The 25,594-nt window shown below is 46.5% G+C and overlaps 1 protein-coding gene across 2 annotated transcripts; it reads right to left on the reverse strand.

The window, feature by feature from the left end:
- Positions 1-667: 667 nt before the first annotated feature.
- MRPL4 (mitochondrial ribosomal protein L4) lies at positions 668-24,678 on the reverse strand. Of its 2 annotated transcripts, none has more exons than XM_084835904.1 (9): positions 24,571-24,678; positions 21,360-21,444; positions 18,636-18,804; positions 17,594-17,645; positions 12,403-12,520; positions 11,860-11,966; positions 9,189-9,298; positions 6,935-7,005; positions 668-1,899 (listed from the first exon to the last, which is right to left on the reverse strand). In XM_084835904.1, the coding sequence occupies exons 1-9, from the start codon at positions 24,616-24,618 to the stop codon at positions 1,754-1,756; spliced, it is 906 nt and encodes a 301-aa protein (XP_084692030.1). In that variant the 5' UTR covers positions 24,619-24,678; the 3' UTR covers positions 668-1,753. The 2 variants fall into 2 exon arrangements, with proteins under 2 accessions (XP_084692030.1, XP_084692031.1); XM_084835905.1 differs by having other exon boundaries at positions 668-2,078.
- Positions 24,679-25,594: the final 916 nt, after the last annotated feature.

Raw genomic sequence — 25,594 nt, forward strand, 5'->3', positions numbered from 1 at the left:
TCCTATTATCTATGGTGAAAAGTAATATTACTTATCATCCATACAGTACTTTCAGATATTCAAAGCACTTTACTTGCAATTCTTACTGGAAAGTAATTATCATTCCCATATTACAGAAGAGCTTATAGAGAATGGCTTGCCTAAGATCACCTAATGAGTTCATGGCAGAGTCAAGATTCAAACTTGAATCTTGGGATGCGTAGCTCAGTCTCTTAGCCACTAGGCTCCACCACATCTTATTTCCGTCCTATTCCAGCTTGCTCTGCCAGTTGGCGTGAGCCTTTAGAATTCTCAAGAGCTCACGAGGGATGGGGCTTTATATTAATTTGCATCCCACCATTCCTCCAAGACAAGGGTTTTCAGGCTTTTTCTTTCAAGACTCTTTTCTGCTTTGATTTGCATGCCACAAAATCCCTGAGTATGCTGTCAATTTGATTCTGCAGCATGTGCTATGGTGCGTAGTCAGGTCACGCAGAGCGGTGGCCAGGCAAGCTGGGCCTCTAGTGTGCCCTAGAACACTTCCACCACAGGCCAAGTTTCTTTCAAAGAAGTTTGTCTAACACTATTGATCTTCTGACTGGCAAAAACTCCAATCAGCTCCCAGGGAATTCCAAAAAATTAGGCAATCACTTATGGATTTTTGGAAACAAAACACATGATATTGGTATATTTACCATTGTTTTTTAATAGTCCACTTTGGTTTTGCATTACACAAACTTGTAATTCATTAGAATGCCATTTTCTATTAAATACTAGCCAATGAACCCAGCTTCACACAGGCTGGACGAGCCCTTAGTTTGACACAGCAAAACCTTCAAGCAAAGCTACGCAGCTGTCCATCTGAGTGAAGCCAGCGTCACTGTCACCCCTAGGCACAGCCCCTGCCATGGTGTACCTGCCTGTCCACTCCATTTCTCTGAGGGGGGGCTGCCCCAAAGCAGGGGGGCAGCTGTATAATTCTTTCCCTCAGACTAACAGAGACTGCGATACGAAGGAGAGCAAATGAGAGGGAGGGGCACAGAGGCTAGAAACCAGAACACTACATTATGAAGCAATGGCCTTTCACACCAAAGTGCATAAGTGCTACTAAACTGCTGTGGGAATCTAAATTCTTTCCATGACATTGCATCATGGCCAGCATCCCCAAGCACCTCTCCTCAAAGTAGGGTCTTCCATTGCAGGGAAACTTCCATTTTCCCAGAACTGATAACTGCAAAATCCTATTGCTGGGGAAATGGTTTTGGAAACAAGATGCTGGACTAGGAAGAGCCCTGGTCTGATGCAGCAAGGCGTCAGACCCTTGCATTCTTCTGAAAAATACTACACAAGCACTGAATATTACTTCCCCCCACCCCTTTTCCTTGCCTGTGCAAATGGCCCAGCAATACCAGGACTGACTTTGGGCCAGTCACAGACTCTCAGCCCAACCCACCTCACAGGGTTGTTGTTGTGAGGATAAAATGGAGGAGGATTATATACGCCACCTTGGGTTCCTTAAGGAGGAAGAAAGGCGGGATATAAATGAAATGAATGAATGAAAGAAATACCCCACTGTTTCAGACTTTGTTTCAATGTAAAATAATTTTTGGAAGTGGAACTACGCCTAAAGACAGGCTGTAACACTGGCAGACAAGTTAACTTTAATTTCATATTGGATAAACATGACACTTCTTCGGGCGCATGGAATGGGAGGCAACGTGTCGCTTGCAGCTGCCAATACACACAGCTGTTCAGTCCATCTCTGCCACAAAGGCTAGGGGAAGTCGCTGTAGGGCAACCGGAAGGGGTACAGCGAGCTGTATCGCGAGTCATGCCACAGCAGCTTCTTTTCCAGGAAGGAGATGGTATCCAGCGTGAGTACGAGGGTCTCATACTTCAGCATGCTGTGCACATTAAGACCTGTGGAGGGAACGACAGAGACGTGGGCAGGCTGTGTCGACAGTGCAGTGTGAACCCACAGATGAGGGGCAGCATCTTTCTCAGCTTCTTTCCATGGCGAGAAGATCTGGCGGGACGCTAAACAGAGAGGCCGCTCTCCAAGGGTAGTGAAGAAGGCAGAAAGGGTGGGGTGGTCCAGCCTGAGGAACAGAGGAAGCTGCCTTGTAGCGAGCCAGACCCTGGGTCTATCTAGCCCAGCACTGTGGACACTGACTGGCAGCAGCTCTCCAGGGTTTCAGGCATGATTGTTTCCGAGCCCTACCTGGAGATGCTGGGGATCAAACCTGACCTTCTCCATGCAAAGCAGGGGCTCTGCCACTGAGCTACAGCCCCTCTCCTGCTCTTTCTGTAACACTAAGAATGCTAGATGGGCGAAGTAGTGGTGTCAGAAACTGGAAGCTCCTGTGCCAAATCTGGTCTCCTATACACAGTTGGCTGGGCTCCAAATTACCAAACTACACAAGAAAAAGAGACCAAGAAGGCAGGCACAACCCCGGTGGGTGCTGGCTCCGTGGGTGGCACACACTCTGCGATGCGGTGCAGGTGCAGAGGGACCTGTCTACCGCCCAAAGGAGAGGTCAACAGTCTATGGGGGAAGGGGTTTGGGAGTGGAGAGATTTCTTTGGACCCTTTATAGGGGCTGGCCTTGCTAGGCAATCATCTGGGCTCTACGGTCAGACCTGGATATGTTAACCACATAAAGGATGACATTAATCACCGAAGCAGCCAGCAAGATTTGTAGGAAATATCTTCAGACTGTAGCTGTTAACTGTGACAGCGAGACGAAAGATACCCTTTGCACCTGCAGAGGCCCCTTATAGTGTAATTGTAACATCTGTCTGTTTTATTATGTATGTTTCTATTATGTTAAATTTAATCCAGGTTAAGATAGGGTTAATAGTGTTAGGGCGGAGTGAAAGGTGGGCAGGGCCTGAGTGTGTGCGAGGATTCCGAGGTTATAAAAGAAGGAACTGACAGCTAGAAGTTTAGATAGGGCCTTAGAGACTAAAGAAGCTACACTCATATGAAAAAGAAAGTACGCCCTCCTTGAGTTCTACGGTTTTCGTATCAGGACATAATAAAAATCATCTGGGCCTTAACAGGTCTTAAAATTAGGTAAATACAACCTCAGATGAACAACAACACATGACGTATTACACCGTGTCATTATTTATTTTACAGAAATAAAGCCAAAGCGGAGAAGCCATGTGTGAAAAACTAAGTACACCTTATGATTCAATAGGTATGAAGAGGCCAAGTAGCAGCCAGGCGCTGCTAATCAAATGCCCTTGAGTAATTGATCATCAGCAAGTGTGACCACCTCTATAAAAGCCGAAGTATCAGGAGTTTGCCGGTCTCAAGCATTCAGGTGTGTGTTAACACAATGCCAAAGAGTAAAGACATCAGCAATGATCTTAGAGAAGCAATTGTTGCTGCCCATCAATCCGGGAAGGGTTGTAAGGCCATTTCCAAACAATTTAAAGTCCATCACTCTACAGTGAGGAAGATTATTCACAAGTGGAAAACATTCAAGACAGTTGCCAATCTTCCCTGGAGTGGTTGTTGCTGTTCAGTCATTAAGTCGTGTCCGACTCTTCGTGACCCCATGGACCATAGCACGCCAGGCCTTCCTATCCTCCGCTCTCTCCTGGAGTGTGCTCAAATTCATATTCATTGCAACGGTGATGCTATCTAGCCATCTCATCCTCTGCCATCCCCTTCTCATTTTACCTTCAATCTTTCCCAGCATCAGGGTCTTTTCCAGGGAGTTTTCTCTTCGCATTAGGTGGCCAAAATATTTGAGCTTCAGCTTCAGTATCTGTCCTTCCAATGAGCAGTCAGGGTTGATTTCCTTTAGGATTGACTGATTTGACCTCCTTGCAGTCCAGGGGACTCGTAAGAGCCTTCTCCAGCACCACAGTTTGAAGGCATCAATTCTTCGGTGCTCGGCCTTCCTTATAGTCCAGCTCTCACAGCCATATGTTGCTACTGGGAAAACCATAGCTTTGATTATACGAACCTTTGTCAGCAAGGTGATGTCTCTGCTTCTTACTATGCTGTCTAGGTTTGCCATAGCTTTCCTCCCAAGGAGCAAGTGTCTTTTAATTTCATGGCTACAGTCACCGTCTGCAGTGATCTTGGAGCCCAAGAAAGTAAAATCTGGCACTGCTTCCATTTCTTCCCCTTCTATATGCCAGGAAGTGATGGGGCCAGATGTCATGATCTTCGTTTTTTTAATGTTGAGTTTCAAACCAGCTTTTGCACTCTGCACTTTCACCCTCAACAAGAGGCTCTTTAGCTCCTCTTCACTTTCTGCCATTAGGGTGGTAACGTCTGCGTATCTGAGGTTGTTGATAATTCTCCCAGCAATCTTAATTCCAACCTGTGATTCATCCAGCCCGGCGTTTCTCATGATGTACTCTGCATGTAAGTTAAATAAGCAGGGCGACAATATACAGCCTTGTCGTACTCCTTTCCCAACTTGGAACCAATCGGTTGTTCCATGTCCGGTTCTCACTGTTGCTTCTTGACCCTCGTACAGGTTTCTCAGGAGACAGGTAAGGTGGTCTCGTACTCCCATCTCTTTAAGAAATTGCCAGAGTTTGTTGTGATCCACACAATCAAAGGCTTTAGCATAGTCAATGAAGCAGAAATAGATGTTTTTCTGGAATTCTCTTGCTTTCTCCATGATCCAGCGAATGTTGGCAATTTGATCTCTAGTTCCTCTGCCTCTTTGGAACCCAGCTTGTACTTCCGGTAGTTCTCGGTTCACATGCTGCTGAAGCCTAGCTTGCAGAATTTTGAGCATAATCTTGCTGGCATGTGAAATGAGTGCAATTGTACGGTAGTTTGAACGCTCTTTGGCACTGCCCTTCTTTGGAATTGGAATGTAAACTGACCTTTTGGACGTCCTCGCAAATTCACCCCAAGGGCAGACTGTGCAATGCTCAGAGAAATTGCAAAACATCCAAGAGTTACATCTCAGACTCTACAGGCCTCAGTTAGCATGTTAAATGTTAACGTTCATGACAGTACAATTAGAAAAAGACTGAACAAGTATGGTTTGTTTGGAAGGGTTGCCAGGAGAAAGCCTCTTCTCTCTAAAAAGAACATGGCAGCACGGCTTAGGTTTGCAAAGTTGCATCTGAACAAAAGACTTCTGGAACAATGTCCTTTGGACAGACGAGACCAAAGTGGAGATGTTTGGCCATAATGCACAGCGCCACGTTTGGCGAAAACCAAATATAGCATATCAGCACAAACATCTCATACCAACTGTCAAGCACGGTGGTGGAGGGGTGATGATTTGGGCTTGTTTTGCAGCCACAGGACCTGGGTACCTTGCAGTCATTGAGTCGACCATGACCTCCTCTGTATACCAAAGTATTCTAGAGTCAAATGTGAGGCCATCTGTCCGACAGCTAACGCTTGGCCGCAATTGGGTCATGCAACAGGACAATGATCCCAAGCACACCAGCAAATCTACAACAGAAGGGCTGCAAAAGAAAAGAATCAAGGTGTTGCAATGGCCCAGTCAAAGTCCAGACCTCGACCCGACTGAAATGCTGTGGCAGCACCTTGAGAGCTGTGCGTAAACAAATGCCCACAAACCTCAATTGACTGAAGCAATGTTGTAAAGAAGAGTGGGCCAAAATTCCTCCACAACGATGTGAGAGACTGATAAAGTCATACAGAAAACGATTACTTCAAGTTATTCCTGCTAATGGTGGTTCTACAAGCTATTGAATCATAAGGTGTACTTAGTTTTTCACACATGGCTTCTCCACTTTGGCTTTATTTCTGTAAAATAAATGACACGGTGTAATATATCATGTGTTGTTGTTCATCTGAGGTTGTATTTACCTAATTTTAAGACCTGCTAAGGCCCAGATGATTTTTATTATGTCCTGATACGTAAAACCATAGAACTCAAAGAGGGTGTACTTTCTTTTTCACATGACTGTACATCTAATGAGTGGAGCTTTGGGAATAGGATTCAGAAGGGGTAGAGTAGGTATGTAGTTTAGGACCAAGCATAGATTGATTAGTAATAACATATAACCCTTCTTGTGTTAAATATTTATTTGTTTTTAAAATTCCAAATTCCCATGTGTTGTTGGATTTTACACTACCTTTATTATTTCCTGGTTACTTCTCCTGTAGTGAGTTGAGAAAACCAATTGAGCACATTGAGTTTCTCTGGAACCCAGAGAGGGTAAAAGGGCTGAAGCTTGTGGGACAGCAGGTACAGCTGTCCCAAAGTGAAAGCAGGCATTCCTGAGGGGTTTGGTTCTCAGTTTCAGAGGTGGAGGCTGGGGAAAAGGTGGAACCCAGACAGGAACGGCACAGTAATATTTCAGAATATTAGATACAAAGCAAGATGGCTGGTATCTGATCTGCACAATTTGTTTCTTGCTAAGACTACTATGGCAGGAGTAGGCCACCTTTGGGGGCCTGTGGACACATTTGGCAACTGGAGAAGCTGTCCTGGGCACCACCACAAAATGGCTTCCACAGGACGAGTGGCAAAGAACAAGTAACATGCCTCAAAGACTGAGTACAAGGCAGAGGTGGGGTCTGAACCCCAACACACCAAGCAGCACCTTTGAGCCCACAGTTTTCGGCATCAACAGAAACCTATTTCCAGTGATCCCAGCTGCCGGAAAGAACATGTGTTAAGTTACTTAGAGATGTGGGAGGGGAAGGGCACCTTGGTGGGTGCCAAGAAAGGCATGAAAGGCGCTGGAGGCGTGTTGGTATCCACGGGTGCCAGGTTGCTACCCCTGCTAGACAGTGATCGCCAGGAGTCATAAGTAGCTCATATCTGCAGACAAAGTAATGCCAAGGGGTGGACGAGGACAAGAATGTTTCCCTCTTCGCTGTTGAGATGGAAATGGCTGTGCTGCTTGGACAGCTTGGGGCAGGGAGACCCTGAGCCTGCAGGGAGTCAGCCTACAGAAGCTCCTTCCCACCTGCCTCCCTCACCCCCACTCACCCATGGCTGGCAGGACAGTGATGGTTTTAAGGCCATTTGCTGCAGACTTGATGTTCTCAGGTATCTCATTGCTGGAAGCCAGAGAGGGAAACATTAGGAATCTTCTACCCGGTTAAGCCCTGGGAGCAAAATGCTAGCGATTACCCCCCATTTTGGCTGGATAGCATGCAGTGCTGGTGGAGTCCCCATCTGCTCCAGCTCCTCCCTGTCCCTGGGGGTGTTGGCAGCAGAGGGGCAGCGCTTAGAGCCCATGCCACATTTCATTAGTAAAGGGGCTCAAGCTTATTTAAGAAGAATTGTCCTTGATTCAGAAGCCTCACTGAGGGTATGAGGGTTCTGGAGGGTTGGCCATGTTACTCCGTGGTAGCAAAACATCAAAGGGTCTTGTGGCACCTTAATCGTGGCTTAAGTTTCTGTAGACAAGAGCCCACTTTTGTCACATACACAAGCTTATCCCACAATAGATGTGTATATCTTTAGTAATGCAAGACTCCCTGCCGTTTCAGTACGAAGTTATGACTGCATGAACTGTACGGAGAGGAGACTGCTCTGCACCCACCCCCACAGGCACGCAAGCAAAACCAGGCCCAGCAAAGCACTTCCACGGGAGATTTGGGTTTCAGGGCCCTTGACCGCTTAGATGTCAGAGCCAAGGAAACTGCGTCCCAGCCACAACGGGCCAATTTTCCAACCAGTAAGACAGGCAGGGATTTGTACACCTATACAAGAAACGAGAGTCTTTCAAGACAACTCTGGGGCATTTAGGACTAAGGGTGCCTCAAAATACCCCCCGACGTGGATTAAATCATAAGATGCACAGTGGAAATGTGGGCCACTGTGTGCAGACACACACCCTAAGTTACACAGGAAAGGTAACGTCTGCTGTGATTGAGAGCATCCCAGCCAAATCAGATGCCCCCAAAGCTCTTCCGCAAATACCCACAGTTTAGGTCATAAGGCAAGGGGCTGAAGCCAGTGCCATTTTTCTCATACACATGAACCAACAGCCATCTGGCACATGGGTTGGAAGGTTTGTACCGTATGACCCAGGCTGGTTGTTTTCTAACTTCCCACTCTGAATGAACCTTCCCTATCTCAACTTGTCTTCCATGGACATGGCGGGCACTGCAAGCTCGCCAAGACATATTCTTGGGCACAGAGTGAGATCACAGGGGGCAGGCCTGGTGGCTCTTACTGCTGCCTTGGATGAACCAAGCATGTATCCCATGACACCTCCAACACTCATCCAGCATTCTCCTGTGACTGCTCAACACAAGCAAAGAGGAGCAGCGCTGGGTAAGCTTTCATTTAAGGGAGGCTGCTGCCCGTTACTGATCTTCTCATTCAAGACCCCCTAATAAGCTGCTGCTGAATTCAGGGTTCCCTGAAAAACAGTCTGAAAACTGCTGACATGGGCAAAAATTGCCACAAACTCATAGGTTATTACAGAACCCGCTTCCATGGCTCAATGTACCAGCAACCCCTGGTGAAACCAAAATCTTGTCCAGCTGTCTCCAAAACTCAGCTTGCCCAAAACTCATGTCTCAGAAGCTCCGACCTCCCACGATAGCATGGGTGGGGAACCTCAGGCCTGGGGGCCGGAACCAGCCCTCCCGGGGTACCAATTGGGGTACCAATTGGGGTACCAATTGGGGTACCAATTGGGGTACCAATTGGGGTACCAATTGGGGTACCAATTGGGGTACCAATTGGGGTACCAATTGGGGTACCAATTGGGGTACCAATTGGGGTACCAATTGGGGTACCAATTGGGGTACCAATTGGGGTACCAATTGGGGTACCAATTGGGGTACCAATTGGGGTACCAATTGGGGTACCAATTGGGGTACCAATTGGGGTACCAATTGGGGTACCAATTGGGCTCCCTGGGGATCCCCCTTGGCCCATGCCCCTTCACCTGGCCCCACCCCCTTCCCCCAGCCACCTATCATTTGCTGGCTTCCTGGCTTGTGTACAGTTTTTCCCCCATTCTGAAAAGTTGAAATGCCCCTCCTAAGGCTTAGTTGCTGGCAGTGAGAGCTTTAAGCTACAATATGCTGAAGGGTTTGTATTTTGGCCCCGCCCCTTTTGCCTCTGGCCCTGCCCTCCACTGGAATGCAGTCCCTGAGAGCTGCTTTGAAATGGAATTTGGCCCTCAGGTGAACGAGGTTCCCCACCCCTGCACTATAGGGTGGAGCCACTGAACGCCTCCATCCTCAGTCACATCCCCAAACAGATCCTGAAGCAAACTCACACATCCACAATCAGCACTGACGCTCCCCAGTGCCTATATCGGGCCAGGTCCATCAGATACTGGGGGTCTGAGGTTGGGATCTCTAGAGAGTCTATGACATGTAGATTATCCTGCAGGAGAAGGAACAAAACAGAGATTCAACACGATTATCTACTCTACAGAAGCCTGTTCACTCAGCTACTTCTCCATTGATGAACCAAGTAGGTGGCCTTGCTGCCACATGCCTCATTTCCTCAAATTTCTTGGGTGTGCCAGCATAGCTCAGTGGGAAGAACATGCTTTGCACAGAGGAAATCCCAGGTTCACTGTCTGGTTAAAATGATCGCAGGGCTTGTAAGGAACCACTGCCTGATGTCCTCAAGAGGTAACGCTCATCACAGAGACAATGTCCCGCTGGCACCCAACAACCAACCCATGGCTATCAAACTGTGGGTTGTTTGGGAGCGCACAGAAACAAGCCAGCTGGCTCCCAGCCACTCTCCCACTTTGGCTGCGCTAAACAACCCAGCGACACCCCCGGGTTGTTCTCCATGATGTACAAAACCAGAACTCTTGGTTGTTTCGGAAGAAACAACTCCAAATTTTAACCCCGCTGTACCTCCACGGCTCTACTGCTGTACTGGTGAAGCCAATGGCAAAGCCAGGGGCGTTTGAAGTGTAAAAAAAAAATTAAACATAAAGCAAAACAAAAGAGGGGGAGAGGTAGTAAGTCGCCCTGCCAGAACTGTAAACTACAACCCCCAGTTCACCACCTGTGATTTGAACTGGGGCAGCCAGTTTGGCCAATCCAAAGTAGTGGCACAGTTTGACTAGTACGAGGAAGGCATGCATCAAACCAGCCTTCTCCAGTCTGATGCCCTTTAGAGGGGTTGGACTCCAGCTCCAGTCATGGGCAGCCAGCATGGCCATAGGTTGGGGAAATCTGCACATAAACTGGAATCAGCCCAAGTCATAGATGTTTCTACAGTGATATAGGGCACAATCCTATGCATGTTTAGACAGAAAAAAGGATTTTCTTGCGCCTTTAATCACCGAAGCAAGTCCGCATATCAGCAAAGCATCAAAAGGGAACTTTTCAGGGAGGGGGCAGAAACAAAGCCATGCAGTCAAGGGGGACAGGAGAATCAATGAGACCAACAATGGTGGCAGAGCCCACTCTACAGTAAACATTCTGTTTTCCTACAACCTCCACCCTGAATGTCAAACAACTGGCCTTTTATGATGTCCAACACCCCCTTTCACCCCACGTTTTGCCCTGCCTCCCTTTGCCACCCCGCTTCTACCCCTGTGGTTTGACCACTCTCTGGCCCCTGCCTATTTAACCAAACCTACATGTATTTTCCCCAAACACACACACATGCGTTACATTGTGAAACCACCAGCTCCACATACAAATCTCACCATCTGCACTTTTTTGCTTACTTCCCAGAAACATGACCTCGATACCTGCTTTATTTGGAATCTTAACATTTTAAATGGCAAAGAGTGATGGAGTCATAGCAGAAGTTGGCCAGGCCATGCCTCCAACTCATGAGGCAGGGATGCAGTCATGAATGGAACAAGAGCTTTGCAGGCACCGCCTGCATGCTCTCCTAGAAGTACCCTAAGCAGTAACTTACGGTTATGAACCCTCTAAAAAAAGAAGTAAAAGCCAAGATTCTCCAATACAAGATTCTGTAGGCCAGCCTTCCCCACTCCGGCAGCCTCCAGAAGTGTGAGACTGCAACTCCCATCGTCCCCAACCCAGCACCCTTCAGATGTGTTGGATGGCAATTCCCATGAGCAGTATGGAGAACTATGAGGACAAGCTGATAGAACTAGTTATGTTTAGCCTGAAGAGAAGACTGAGGGGGTGCGTAGCAGGCACGACAGTGCTCTACAAATACCCGAGGGGCTGACATGCAGGAGAGGGCAAAGACTTGTTCTTCGCTGGCTCCCAGAGGGCAGGACTACTGGATCTCATGGGCTTAAGCTTCAGGAGAGGAGATTTCAGCTGAACATAAGGAGAAATGTCTTAACAGTAAGAGCAGTTTGACCAGTGGAGGCCGGTAGCTCCAATGTCGGGGTGTGTTTGTGAATCCACTCTGGGTTTCAGTCAGAACTAGTCAGAACTCTAAAGGAGGTATCCAAGGTGCTTCGCAAAGCACTTTGAATAGCTCCTTTAGAGTTCTGACTGAAACCCGGAGTAGATTCACTGCCCCAATGACATTAGAGCCACCAGCCTCCTCAGCATTTGACAATGGGACCAATTAGCAGGGGGTGGGAGGGCTCTCCCTTCCTAGAGGTCTTTAAGCAAAAGCTGGACAGCCATCTGCTGGGGATGTTCTACCTCTCGGTTTCTTGCTCTGAGCAGGGGGTTGGCCTTCGAGGCCCCTATCCAACTCTAGGATTCTCTGAAACCATTCACATTCTCTCAGCCGCAGCAACCCAATTTGACAGGACTGTTGTAAGATTTACTGTGATCACATGCGCGGAGTGCTTTGAACACTGAAGGCACTACATAAATGCCAAGTGACATTACTGCTGCTAGATGTTAAATGGAGCCTCCATATGCAGAGAATGGCTCCCCCGCCTTGCCAAATCAGCCACACGTCAACTCTGCAAGGACTGGAAGCTCACCCAGAGCCTGGGTAGAGCTGTCTGCATTCGCACAGAGATGTGGCTGTTGTACCTGTGCCAGTTTGGTTGTCAGTGCCACCTTGAGGCCCAGGACACGCACTTTCATGGGGAGCATATAGTAGTAGCTGGTGGGGCCACGGGGGCCATGGGCCACACCACCTAGGAGGAAGGGAGAGAGAAGTCAAAGGGGCATCAGCTGGAACAAACATTTATTTATTTGTTATATTTATATTCTGCCTTTCCTCCAAGGAGTCTTAATGTGGCGTACATGAGCCTCCTGCTCTCCATTTCCTCCTAAAAACAATCCTGGCTGAGAGCCAGTGACTGGCCCAAAGTCACTCAGTGAGCTTCATGGCCAAGTGGAGACTAGAACCCTGTTCTCTCAAGTCCCGGTACAACACTCTAACCACTACGCCACACTGTTATCTTGGCTGCATACTGGCAGCACGCCCACAATCAGTGATCAGGTCTGTGGACAGAAAACTTGCTGCACCCCGAGCCACAAAGGGGCCACTAGTATCCTCAAGGCTCACAGAGTAAACGTACCTCACGCTACTCTAAGAAGCAGGAAGAACCGAGAGAGAAAAGCACTCACCACCACGCCACAAAGGTGACCGGATGCTGCCATGTCGGGCCCGTCCACTGCCCTTCTGTGCCCAGGGCTTCTTGCCACCGCCATGCACCTCTGCGCGTGACTTTGTCTTGGCATAACTCTGAAACGTTAAGCTAGGTCAGAGCAGCACGTGCCAAGCCCAAGTTCACCAGAGTATTCAATGAGCTTCATCGACTTTACCTCAGTAATCCTTATGAACACCTTATAAAATCACTTATTATTATCCCTGTACTCCGAGGGTGGGGCCGAAGTTGAGTGGCTTCCCTAATGGAATTCATGGCTGAGGTAAAATTCGGACAACCAGAGACTTCTCAGCACACACAAACTGACTCTGGATACTGCCTTCTCTGCTCTTCAGAGACCATGTCCTCTCCTTATATCAATGCCTAACTTCCCCACACAGTTTCTGGCCCAACATACCCTGCAAGATTCCACTAGACAGTTCTTTCCTCACACCACCTACCTCCTCTCAACCTCCTGTCTAAATCTATGAAGATAATGGAATTTCACCAGCCAGGATTAAGCAAGCATGTCCAAATTCCATTGATTTGCAATCCGTACCCAAAGTGCCATGCGCTCTACAACACCATTTTCAAATTCTGCACCAAGGACAAGGTCATGGGAACTGGGATCAGCATGTGCATTTTGTGTGTGCATAATCTTCTTCTGAAATTCCCTTTTCTAAGGAACTAGTGCAAAGTCTTTACTGTGTTTTTAAGCAAGTGGGGAGTAGATGTATATGGCTAAAGAAACAGGGTTCAAGATATTGTGGTGTGTGAGGAAGAGTATGGGAGCCAAAAGAGCTGCATCCAAACCCCTTTTCATGTTGCAGCCTGCATTATTTCAAAACATCTCAACAGCCAGCAGCAGTGTATTTGCAGTTATGTTCTGGTAAGGACTGAAATTGTATTCATATTTTAGCCCCCATGATTGCAAAGATAACCACAACTACGTTAGTCTGAAATTTCAGAAGGCATTTCCAACACACTTGTGAGCATACCTTTGCAGCCATAAGGGCTAGAAACTTGCTCTTTAAAAAAAATGCAGCTGAGACTCTCGGGAAGCTGGATTCCATACCCAATACCATATTGCCAATATAGACTTATAGAAGAGCAAGAAGCCTTTTGGCACCAGCTACGTTTCTGACGCCAATGTTCTAAGCTTTCAAGCCTGGCCTCAGCACCCTTGGGCCCTGGGCTACGAGTCTCCATGTTGAATTTCCTACAACAACCTGGAGTGCGCAATGTTGTCTCATTCCAGGGCAGAGTGGGAAATTTAAATGGTGCCCCCCTCCCTCCTGTGGGCCTTTTCTGAAGGACCCCATAAATTTGGGGGTAGTCCTGCATCTAATCCCCACAAGCCACACAGTATGTGCTAATGTTCTAATAGTGCACAAAGCAGAGTGGGGAAGATGGGGCTGTAGAGAAGAGACTACAGGATAAGCAGCACACATGGTGCAGGAAGGGAAGCTGACTGTGTATGCATGCTGCAATTCCACAGCATCATTTAATAAGTAGAATGTGATATTTGGTGCAGAATATAGCTTCCTGAGAATCTTGCCCTTTTTTTAAAAAAGCAGCAGATTTCTATTCCTTATGGGACACTAATTCAGCCTTCCCCAACCTGATGACCTCCAGATGTGTTGAACTAAAACTCCAAGCACCTTTCAGTCAGCATGGCTGGCTGGGAATTAATTAATCTTAGCAACTCAAAAAACTGTGCATATGCCGACAAACACTCTTCTACTTCAACTATGGATGTCAGAGAATTCCGCCACGGACTGAAATGGGATAGAATTCCCTTCAGTCTGTGCCACGGAATACTCTGCGGAACAGCACCACGAGGTCCTGTGGAGCCAGCAGTCATGAGGCTTTTTTTTTTGTCATCCACACAGAGTCGCGAAATTTTTGTAAATAAAAACACAAGGTAGTATATTCCGATAATAAATACGTGTTGTTTTTTTTTAATGAATTGTGCTCACCACCTTGTTTGTGGGTGTTGTTTTTCAATTGAAAGCCTCCATCTCCCGTTTACTTTCAGCCAAAACACTTCCTCCTTCTCGGGGCTTCCCAAAACAAGGCTGGCCTAGGTGTGCCTGAGCAATGCACTCTTTGTTTAAAGCAACGCTGTTTGAAGGAAGGAACCTTTTAAAATGACTGTGCCGGTCTGGAGCCCTGCACAAGTGTTATTCCCCCTGCTAGGCTTTCTATTTCCACATCCAGCCATGTTGGTGACGTTGTGAGGCTAAAACAGAGAGAACCAACTCTGTGCATGTCTACTCAGAATTAAGTCTTAGTGAGTTCAATGCGACTTACCCGTACACATGTCAGCACCCCACTTGCCCCCAGCTCAGCTTTGTATTTCCACATCCAGCTCATTAGCAAACCTCCTGTTAGTTATCTCACTGGGTGACTTTGGGCTGGACTCTAACCACTACATCATACTTCTGTTATGAAACTCTTGAAGAAAAAGAGACAGTATAATGGAAAGTTCTTTCTGCTTCTGAAGCAGTCACACTTCACTTGTACAAATGCAGCATGAAGGGAAAGATCAGCAACCTTCTCTTTGTTTGAATAAAAAGCACACTCTGCACATGGCTCAGGAAATGGACAAAATGAGGAATAAACATACCAGGGAATATGAAGAACTATATTCTTCGTGTGTGTGTGTGTGTGTGTGTGTGTAATCTCCCTCAGGGGAGCTGTTCCCTGGAAAAAAAACCCATTCACCCAAGGGTCTTCTGAGATAACAGGAGGTTCAGTAATGAACTGGATGTAGAAATACAAAGCTGAGCGGAGAGGAGAACCAACTCTGTGCATGTCTACTCAGAAGTAAGTCTTACTGAGTTCAATGCAACTTACTCCTACACATGTCAGCACCCCACTTGCCCCCACCTCAGCTTTGTATTTCCACATCCAGCTCATTATCAGACCTCCTGTTAGTTATCTCAGAAGACCCTTGGGTGAGTGGGGGGGGGGGTTTCCCAGGGAACAGCTGGATGGAGGGAGATTCCATACACACACAATAGAAGAATATAGTTCTTCATATTCCCTGGTATGTTTATTCCTCATTTTGTCCATTCCTTGAACATGTGCAGTGTGCTTTTTATTCAAACAAAGAGAAGGTTGCTGATCTTTCCCTTCATGCTATACTTGTACAAGTGTGAATGCTTCAGAAAGAACTTTCCATTATATGGTCTCTTTTTCTTCAAGAGTTTCATATAACAGAAGTATGATGTAGTGGTTAGAGTCCAACCCAAAGTCACCCAGTGAGATAACTAACAGGAGGTTTGCTAATGAGCTGGATGTGGAAATACAAAGCTGAGCTGGGGGCAAGCGGGGTGCTGACATGTGTACGGGTAAGTCGCATTGAACTCAGTAAGACTTACTTCTGAGTAGACATGCACAGAGTTGGTTCTCCTCTCCATTTTAGCCTCACAATGTCACCAACAAGGCTGGATGTGGAAATAGAAAGCCTAGCAGGGGGAATAATACCTCGTGCAGGGCTCCAGACCAGCACAGTCATTTTAAAAGGTTTTTTCTTTCTTTCAAACAGCGTTGCTTTAAACAAAGAGTGCATTGCTCAGGCACACCTAGGGCAGCCTTGTTTTGGGAAGCCCCGAGAAGAAGGAAGTGTTTTGGTTTAAAGTAATCACTGCACGTCTCAGGGCAGGGGAAAAAATATGTAAATAACTAAGAAAAATAGCCTTTCTTACGGAAGTTATGCAGAATTACAGCTGTCGGTACGGTTTTATCTTCATAATTTGTGGAGCGGAAAAAAAGAGAGTATTCTGGGGGCTTGCGAACGATGGTACGGAGCACTGGCCGCAAACTGCGGAAGTCAAGTGGCACGGAAGGTACACAATTCGTACATCCCTAATTTCAACAAAGTTCAGCTCTCTGCCACTTAGGTCATTGAGGCACCCTCAGTTTTGCAATCACTACTTCTTAGTTCCATTGCACACTGAGACATACATAGATTTCAGTGACATATATGCATGCCAGGAATAATCACCTGGAAAACATTCATTACAACTTTGAAACTGAAAAGCTTGCCTAATATTGTACTTGCAGCTGAAAACTATTAATTGTTCAAACCCAGGTGAGGAAGTGGCTGTTCTGAATCAGTGCCTGGGCACGGTAATGGACTGGATGAGGGCCAATAAACTGAAAATCCAGACAAGACAGAGGTGCTGTTAGCGGGTGATTCGTCTGCCCGGCTAGGTGATATTCAACCAGTTCTGGAGGGGTTACACTCCCCCTAAAGGATCACGTTCATAGTTTGGGGGTGCTCTTGGATCCAGAACTGTCACTTCAGGCACAGGTGAACTTTTTATCAGCTTAGGCTGGTATACCAACTACACCCTTATCTGGACAGAGATAGCCTAGCTACAGTTATCCATGCTCTGATAACTTCTCGTCTGGATTACTGCAATGCATTATACGTGGGGCTGCCTTTGAAAATGGTCCGGAAACTTCAGCTGGTCCAAAATAGGGCAGCAAGATTGTTAACAGGGACTGGCCAGTGAGCTCACATTATGTCAGTACTTTTTCAGCTGCACTGGCTACCAGTCCATTTCCGGGCCCAATTCAAAGAGCTGGTGTTAACATTCAAAGCCCTTAACGGCTTGGGGCCAGGTTACCTGAAAGATCGCCTCCTCCCATATGTGCCTGCCCGGACCTTAAGATCATCCTCAGCGGCCCTTCTCCGTGAGCCCCGGCAAAAGGAAGTGAGGCGGGTGGCTACTAGGAGGCCTTTTTCTGCTGTGGCATCCCGGCTGTGGAAAGAGCTCCCTAGTGAGGTTCGTCTGGCACCTACACTGTATTCCTTTCGGCGCCAGGTGAAAACCTTTTTATTTTCCCAGGCATTTTAGCTTTCTAGACCTTTAGCTTTGCTGTTTTAAATCTGTATTTTAAATTCCTGTACTGCTGCTAGGTTTTATTGTGGTTGTATTGTTATATTGTTGTTTTAATGTTGCATATTTTATATTTTTTTATTGTGTGCCATTTGATTTTAATTTTTGTGAACTGCCCAGACAGCTTCGGCTATTGGGCGGAATAGAAATGAAATGGAATGGAATGAATGAATGAATGAATAAAAATAGGCAGCCCAGACACCAGCCTGGTGCCTCTAAAACCCTGTCATACATTCCTACCCACATACCAACACTTACAATTCTCTTATAATTCCTCTGCCAGATGGCCACCATGTGTAGGATATCAACGCTGAGGGAAAAACACACAACAGTTAGCAAGAGACCTGGGAAATGGACGACACCACAGCAACCATTGAGAGTGAGAGAAATGGGGTCAAAATGGTTTGGAATTTAAATGCAAGATTGTTATACCGGTGGCTGAAACCTCCTTTTTATCAGAGGTAGAGGGAGGGGACGATATCACATTGCAGCCTGGTCTGGGGTAGTCAGGAGGGTATCAGATTTCAGTCTGCACCTAAAACTTGGGTTAATTTCTTTTTGCACGACTACAAACGTGGCTAGCAAGAACTAACTGAAAAGCCCAGACTCCTGCAAAACACAGCCAAATTCGAGGCATGGTTCAGGCATCTTACCCCTATGATACATGTGGGCAGGTCTAGCTTGGTCCCTGGGACTGCCAGGTGTTCGCCAGGAGGACTCTTGTCACTTTAAGAACTCCAGACTCATGTGTGTCATGCCTTACCCCATTTTAGCCCATAAACAAGGGAAGCTCGGAGGATGGCAACAAGAGGCCCCCCCCCCCCCCCCCGCAATTATGGAACACTCTCTCCGGTGAGGCCTGCCTAGCATCAACATTGTCATCTTTTTAGTGCTAGGTTAAGACTTTACTCCCAGGCATGGACAGCATATGGTAAGGTTTTTAATGGTCTTCGGATTTACTGTTAAATTGGGATTTATTGTTGATTGTTTGAAATTATTATATTTTTGTAGCTTGGTTTTATTTTATGTTACTATATCGTATTCTAAGGATTTAATCTTTGTAAACCCCACAGAAAGCGTTGGCTATTGGGCAGTATAGAAATGCAATAAATGAAAATGAAATGAATATCCCATCCCTTCTCTATCACCATTTGCTTCCCCTTCCTCTCCACTCCTTAATTCATTAAATGCTTCATGTAAGATCACTATGCACTTAAAAAAAAAACAACACTGCTTGCTCATTGCCACCCATGTCTGCAATTATGAGGGCTAGAAACATGAACAGAATTTCAGTCCTTACCGAGGCATTACTGCGAAGACATCAGGATGCAAGTCTGTCAAGCCCACATGTCGGGCATCGTAACGCTTCAAGGACTCCACCCAGGCCTGGACAGGTGTGAGGTGTTTGGGGATGGCAATGCTGCATTTCCGTAGAATGGGGTCACTGGAGACTACATCGGGATGCGTTTCTAAAAGGAAGCAAAAGAAAAAGATACAGAATAATTACATTGGTGATGTAACTGTGGTTGGGTTTCCCTTGAAATTATGTTTAAAACTTTCGCCCATATACATTTTTACAAGGCCATATACACAAACATTTGAGTAATCTGTGGCACACTGACACCATGAAAGAAAGAAACCATCTCTTATCCAATTTATAAATGCTTCCTTTCTTGGAGGAAATGCTTCCTCACTACAAGTGGCTTATTTACAAGCCTGTATTGGGATTTTTTTTTTTTATAAAACCCCGATCTATTAAAAGGTCTATCTAGTAATCTATTAATGTAAGTCCAATAAAAGATTTCAAAGCAAGGCTGGACAAATATTTATAATAACTAGCTCCTAGCATCAGATTTGTTAGACATAACTGTAAGGAAACATTTATTTCCAATGTCTGGATACCTGCATTACATTTGTAGACAGTCAGTCCCCTGGAATTTTGTCAGCCATATTTTCAGCATTTGAGAGTGTGTTAAGTTCCTAAAGCAGGTTATCCCAACCCTACCACCTGGAGGATTTTACACTTCTTCCTCTGAAGAAGCCTCCCAACCTGGTACCCTCTAGATGTTTTGGACTTTCACTCCGAGGATTCCTGAACATTGGCCATGCTGTCTGGAGCTGGTGGGAGTTGAAGTCCAAAACATCTGGAGGGGACCAGGTTGGGGAAGGCTGCTCTGAGCTGAGGACTACTGTGGTAGAGAAAGACGGGTTGGCTCTCATTTTTAAATGCCCTCAGTTTTTGTCATGGTATGGAGCAGTAATGTGGGGTTTCTTTGGAAAATCTTGAATCAGAAAAAAAATACACTGCCCTAGATTGACTGAGATCTGATTTGGTATGTGTTACTTGTATTTAGTAAAGTAAAACGAAACTGTAAAAGTATACCATGTTAATTTTGTGCTGTATCAGAGGTTTTTCTGGTAGTTTCCATAAAATAAATACTTTTATAGGAAAACATTATAGTCTAACAAATTCTAAGCTTTACTTGGAAATTATGTTTATTGAAATACTTGCAAATATTTCCAGGCATGAGAAATAGCATAAATGATCAGAGTGGTAGTAGTGGGTTTGACACTGGAAGAATGGCAAGGAGTTTCGTGAGCTCCCACAGTCACGTCCTATACACTGTGCTAAGGGCATAATGGACAGCTTTTAGTTAATTAATAGGCCTCTCTCACGAGACAGTTGGTACCAAGCAAGTACAGCTTCATATGTAAGCAATCTCGCAACTGCTCGGGCTCTGCCAAGTTACCTCACCCCTCCAAGATAAGGATGTTTTGCTCTGTCTCACCAAGAAGCTGAGAAAGTCCCCCCCACCCCCTTGTTGGTTAGCTGGGGCCCTGTTCTTAGAGGGAAAGGTGATTTATCTCCTAGCCTGTGATTTTTCAGGCACCTACTAAACATGGAAAATAGCTATATAAGCTACTACCAAGAGCAGACCAGTTTGGTCTCGCTCCAGGGGGAAAATGTGCACTGCCAGCCAGGAGGAATTTGTTGGTTCGTGGGCAACGTCCTGCGGGAACCTGAGCACACAGTCAGCTGTGATGGAGGCCTGCTTCGATCGGCTGAAGAGACATGTGAGCTATCTTTGCATTTCTTTCTGCATCCATTTATCACCTGTGTATAATCAATGAACTGTTAATTTGTTGCATAAGGACATTAAGAAGAGCCGTGCTGGATCAGACCAAGGGTCCATCTAGTCCAGCATTCTGTTCACACAGTGGCCAACCAGCTGTTGACCAGGAACCCACAAGCAGGGCATGAGCGCAACAACACCCTCCCACCCATGTTCCCCAGCAACTGGTGCCTCTGATTACTGGACACAGCACAGAGGCAGCAGGACTAGTAGCCACTTATAGCCTTCTCCTCCAGGAATTTGTCTAACCCCCTTTTGAAGCCATCCAAATTGGTGGCTATCACTACATCTTGTGGTAGTGAATTCCACTGTATAACTATGCGCTGTATGAAGACGTACTTCCTTTCATCTGACCTGAATCTCCCGCCAATCAGCTTCATGGGATGACCCAGTTAGGTTCTAACATTATGAAAGAGGGAGAAAAATATCTTCCTATCACATCTCCCCTTTTTCCAAGTGAAACAATCCCAGCTGTTGTAACCTTCCCTCATAGGAGAGTTGCTCCAGCACCTTGATCATTTTAGTTGCCCTCTTCCACACTTTTTCCAGCTCTACATCTGTGACTCTGTTTCATCTTGGCAATCCTCTAATCTGGTCTGACTGGGACCTGAGTAGATCAGGACCCCAGAAATGTAACAGCGGTGTTGTGGTTAGAGTGTCAGGCTACGGCTGGGGTGACCAAGCTTCAAATCCCAACTCAGCCATGAAGCTCACTGGATGATGCTGAGCCAGTCACTCCCTCAGCAAAACTTACCCCACAGGGTTGTTGTGAGGATATAAACTTGGGGAGGTGAGACCATGTATGCCACCTTGAGCTCCTTGGAGGGAAGGTGGGCTATAAATGCAATAAATAAACACAAAAATGCTCTACACTTATGGAAAGGACTTACCTCTTAGAGAAGCTGCATCCACCGCACTAGCTGAAACGCCAGAATTGCCTAGAAAACCTGTCTGGTTTGACAACGTAGACAAAAGCTGGGGGTGAAAATTAAAACAGAGATGGAGTGAGACTGACGATCTCCTACGAGCTGCCTCTACAAATGGTCTATTTAATAGACAGCTCCCATAAACAAATCTGCTTGCTCTCCATTGCTGCTTATGCGCACACAGAAAACCAACTTGCTGCCACCTCCCTCACGTTTCAAGTCCCAGCTCAACCCCCAATTTTCCTATGAAGTATTTTGGTTTAAGCCCATAGTTTTCACTATGGACCCTCATAGTCCATATGAAATACAGCACAGGACTATGATCTTGTGTATATATAAGATTAAGCTAGAACCACATGTAAATGTATTTTCCCATATTCACCCCATTACCCTTACTTTTGTTTCCGCCACACTCCCACCACACCCACTGGGACTGTTCATGTGACCCAACAGCCCATCACAGGTTATTTAACCCACGGTGAGGCAGGGACACATGTAGCTGCCATTTTGAATATGCAAACCCCAAGGTTGTCATGTTGTGTGAACCTGGCGAGCGTGGGTTATGCGAGGTTTAAATAACCCTCTCATAACCCATGGTCTGTTTTAGGGTTAAATAACCCACAACAAGCCTTAGCATGTCATCCGAACCTGTTCAATGTCTCTCCTCGCTATTGAAATGTAGGCAGTAAGCTCCTTGGGAAGGGACCTGCTTTTTGTTTTACACCCCCCTTTCCTGTTTACGTTGCTTTGTAAATTTAACTGATGATGCTATGTATAAAAATAACGAGTTCCAACATGCTTATGCTTAGGTATACACTTTTGCTCGCTACAGATGGTGTGAGAAAGTTAAGATCTTGCCTTAAATGCCTTTCAGTGGCATACCGCAGGAAGGTATCACCTTCCTGACTGTTGTGAAAAGTGCGTCGTTCTCTGCACCCCCACCCCCATGTTTTCAGACCTTTGAGAATGCTTTAGATCAGACTTTCCTAAGCTGGTGCCCTCTAGATATGTTGGGACTACAACTCCCATCATCACAAGCAAGGGCTTGGGGCTGACGTATTCTAACACAACTGGAGGCCACAAGTTTGGGGAAGGCTTCTTTAGATGCAGAGCTCTGACAGTCATCTGTCAGGGATCCTTTAGGTAACTCAGGGCTGGAGTGGACTGACAAGATAAGGTAGTGAAGACTACTAGTTTAGAAAAAGAACTGAACAAACTCATGGAAAACAGGTCTATAAGGAGGTAGTAGCTACACCAGCTAAATAAAGCCTCCATGTCCAGAGACAAGTACCCTGAAGTACCAGGTGCTGGGAACAAACAGGTTGCTGCACTACACAGACCATTATTCTGATCTAACAAGGCAGTTTCTTCTGTTCTTATTAACAAATCAAAGCAAACAGGTACCTCTGTGACCAGAGATCTGTCCTGGTAACAAGAGGAGATGTACTATCCAAGAGAGCCAATTGAGGGTAGATTCTTCTGATCTCATGGCTATCACCTAGTCCGTACATAATTGGGAAGAGGGGAACCATAATTCAGAATCTATCTGTTAACTATGGTGTTCCGAGAGCTTGGTTTTAATATTTTTATAAATGTTTACATAAATGTTTCTGTATTTATTATGATATATTTTAATCTTTGCTTTGTAAACCACTTAGAATTTTTTTTAAAAAATACGCTAAGCAGTATATAAATTTACTAAATTAAATACTATGACTAAATATTATCATATTCTGATGCTAAACATAAATATTATGACTAATTATAGTAACAGTAGTATTTTGATGTTAAACATATTTTGTTAGCTTTATTACCGTTCTCCCTGCTGACAATCACTTATTGTGAATAAATAAAAATTCATTGCTGGTCTTGATGAAGCCAAGGCTGGAGTTAAAATCACTGGAAGAAACATTAACAATCTCAGACATGCAGATGATACCACTTTGATGGCTGAAAGTGAGGAAGAGCTGAGGAACCTCATGACGAAGGTGAAAGAAGAAAGTGCAAAAGCTGGGTTGCAGTTAAACCTCAAAAAAACCAAGATTATGGCAACCAGCTTGATAACTGGCAAATAGAGGGAGAAAACGTGGAGGCAGTGACAGACTTTGTCTTTCTAGGCACAAAGATTACTGCAGACGCTGACTGCAGCCAGGAAATCAGAAGACATTTACTTCTTGGGAGGACAGCAATGACAAATCTTGATAAAATAGTTAAGAGCAGAGGCATCACACTGACAACAAAGGTCCGCATACTTAAAGCAATGGTCTTTCCCGTAGTAACCTATGGCTGCGAGAGCTGGACCATAAGGAAGGCTGAGCGAAGGAAGATAGATGCTTTTGAACTGTGGTGCTGGAGGAAAATTCTGAGAGTGCCTTGGACTGCAAGAAAATCAAACCAGTCCATCCGCCAGGAAATAAAGCCAGACTGCTCACTTGAGGGAAGGATATTAAAGGCAAAACTGAAGTACTTTGGCCACATAAGGAAAAGACAGGACACCCTGGAGAAGGTGCTGATGCTAGGGAAAGTGGAAGGCAAAAGGGAGAGGGGCCAACCAAGGGCAAGATGGATGGATGATATTCTGGAGGTGACGGACTCGACCTTGGGGGAGCTGGGGGTGGCGAAGGCCGACAGGAAGTTCTGGCGTGGGCTGGTCCATGAAGTCACAAAGAGTCGGAAGCGACTGAACGAATAAACAACAACAAATTCATTCAGTTGCCTCATGCCAGACAAAAGCAAGTACTTCTTCACGCAATGCATACCGAATTTACGGAATCAGCTTGCTGCCATACCAGCAAGTATGATACCAGCTAGCAGGGGTCAATGCTAGCGTCAGTGCCTTTGGAAGATTTAACAGGGCAAATTCGGGGGGAGAGCTTATCAGCGGGGGGGGGGGGCTGTTGCCTTCTCGCCCGGCTTCTCAGTTCCCCAAGAGGCTTCTGGCTGGCCACGGTGGGGGAAAGGAGGGTGCTGGACCAGAAAGCCTCTGGGTTCGGTGCAGCCGGATTCTTGCCATGAGGCACTAGATTAGCCTTGCCCAACCGAGCGCCCTCCAGCGGTGCCGGACTACAACTCCCATAATCCCCAGCCATTATGGAGCTGTAGTCCGACACATTTGGAGGGCGCCCGGTCGGGCAAGACTGCAGTAGACCTCCCCCTGCCCCGTCATCGCCCTCACCCGCGAAGCAGCTCCCCAAGTCCACAGCGGAATCCCAAGCCGGACCATGGCGCCACCAGCCCCCGTCCCTTGCTGGGCTACAAATACCGGACATGCGCGCTAAAGGATAACGCCACTTCCGGCCACGGCTGATGACATCAGGCGCCAAAGGGGCTTTCTTCTCGTGAGCGCCGAATTTTGTTAGAAACAGTGAAGAGGGCATAGGCAGCCGCATTTTTTATTGCCGCTTCCGATCTCACATCGGCCTGGCTTCCCGCTCTAGTTCCCAATACAAAGCGTGTAGAGGGCTTCCAACAGAGAGGAGTCAAGGGATAGAGCGGCCCCCCCAACAGAATCATAGAGATAAGAAAATAGAATCTCGCCTGTGCAAAACGACATCTAATGGCGGTGTTCGACTTTTCACCGGAAGTTTAAGCTGCGTACCGCATTTTCTCTCTCTACGATTCCAGAGGAGCGAGAGGCGCTTCGAAGAGGCCGGGGGCGCGGCCTAAATCCGAGGGGGCGGGGCCTAGGCTCACACCGAGGCAGCGCTAGAGGAGGAGCGGAAAGTGACGAAGAAATGGCGGGAGGACTTAAAGGCGCGCGGAAAGAAACCCCGCCCATTACCGGGTTATTTGCATTTGAACTGCTTGGACCCAGTGTGGCGTCAGTGTCTAAATCAGCCTTCCCCAACCTGGCGCCCTCCAGATGTGCTGGACTACAACTCTTATCTTCAGCCAGCATGTTTGCCAGCAGTTTGGGCGTGATGCGCGTTGTCGTCCAACGCATCTGGAGGTTGGGGAAGGTTGGGCTAAAGTGGCTGACTCTGACTGGGGAGACCTGAGTTCAAATCCTCATTCAGCATGAAGTTCACTGGGTTTCCTTGGGCTCATCCTCAGCCTAACCTACCTCCCCGGGTTGTTGTGAAGATGGGAGGGGGAGAGAAGAACCATGCATGATGCCCTGAGCTCAACAGAAGGGCAGAATGTTTAAAACGTAATAAAAACCAAGTCATACAGTTCACTCATAGGAACCTACCCAGGCC

The sequence above is a fragment of the Heloderma suspectum genome, chromosome 2 (genome assembly GCF_057233095.1).
Source record: "Heloderma suspectum isolate Gila_16-S chromosome 2, 16-S_ref, whole genome shotgun sequence".
NCBI lineage: Eukaryota > Metazoa > Chordata > Lepidosauria > Squamata > Helodermatidae > Heloderma > Heloderma suspectum.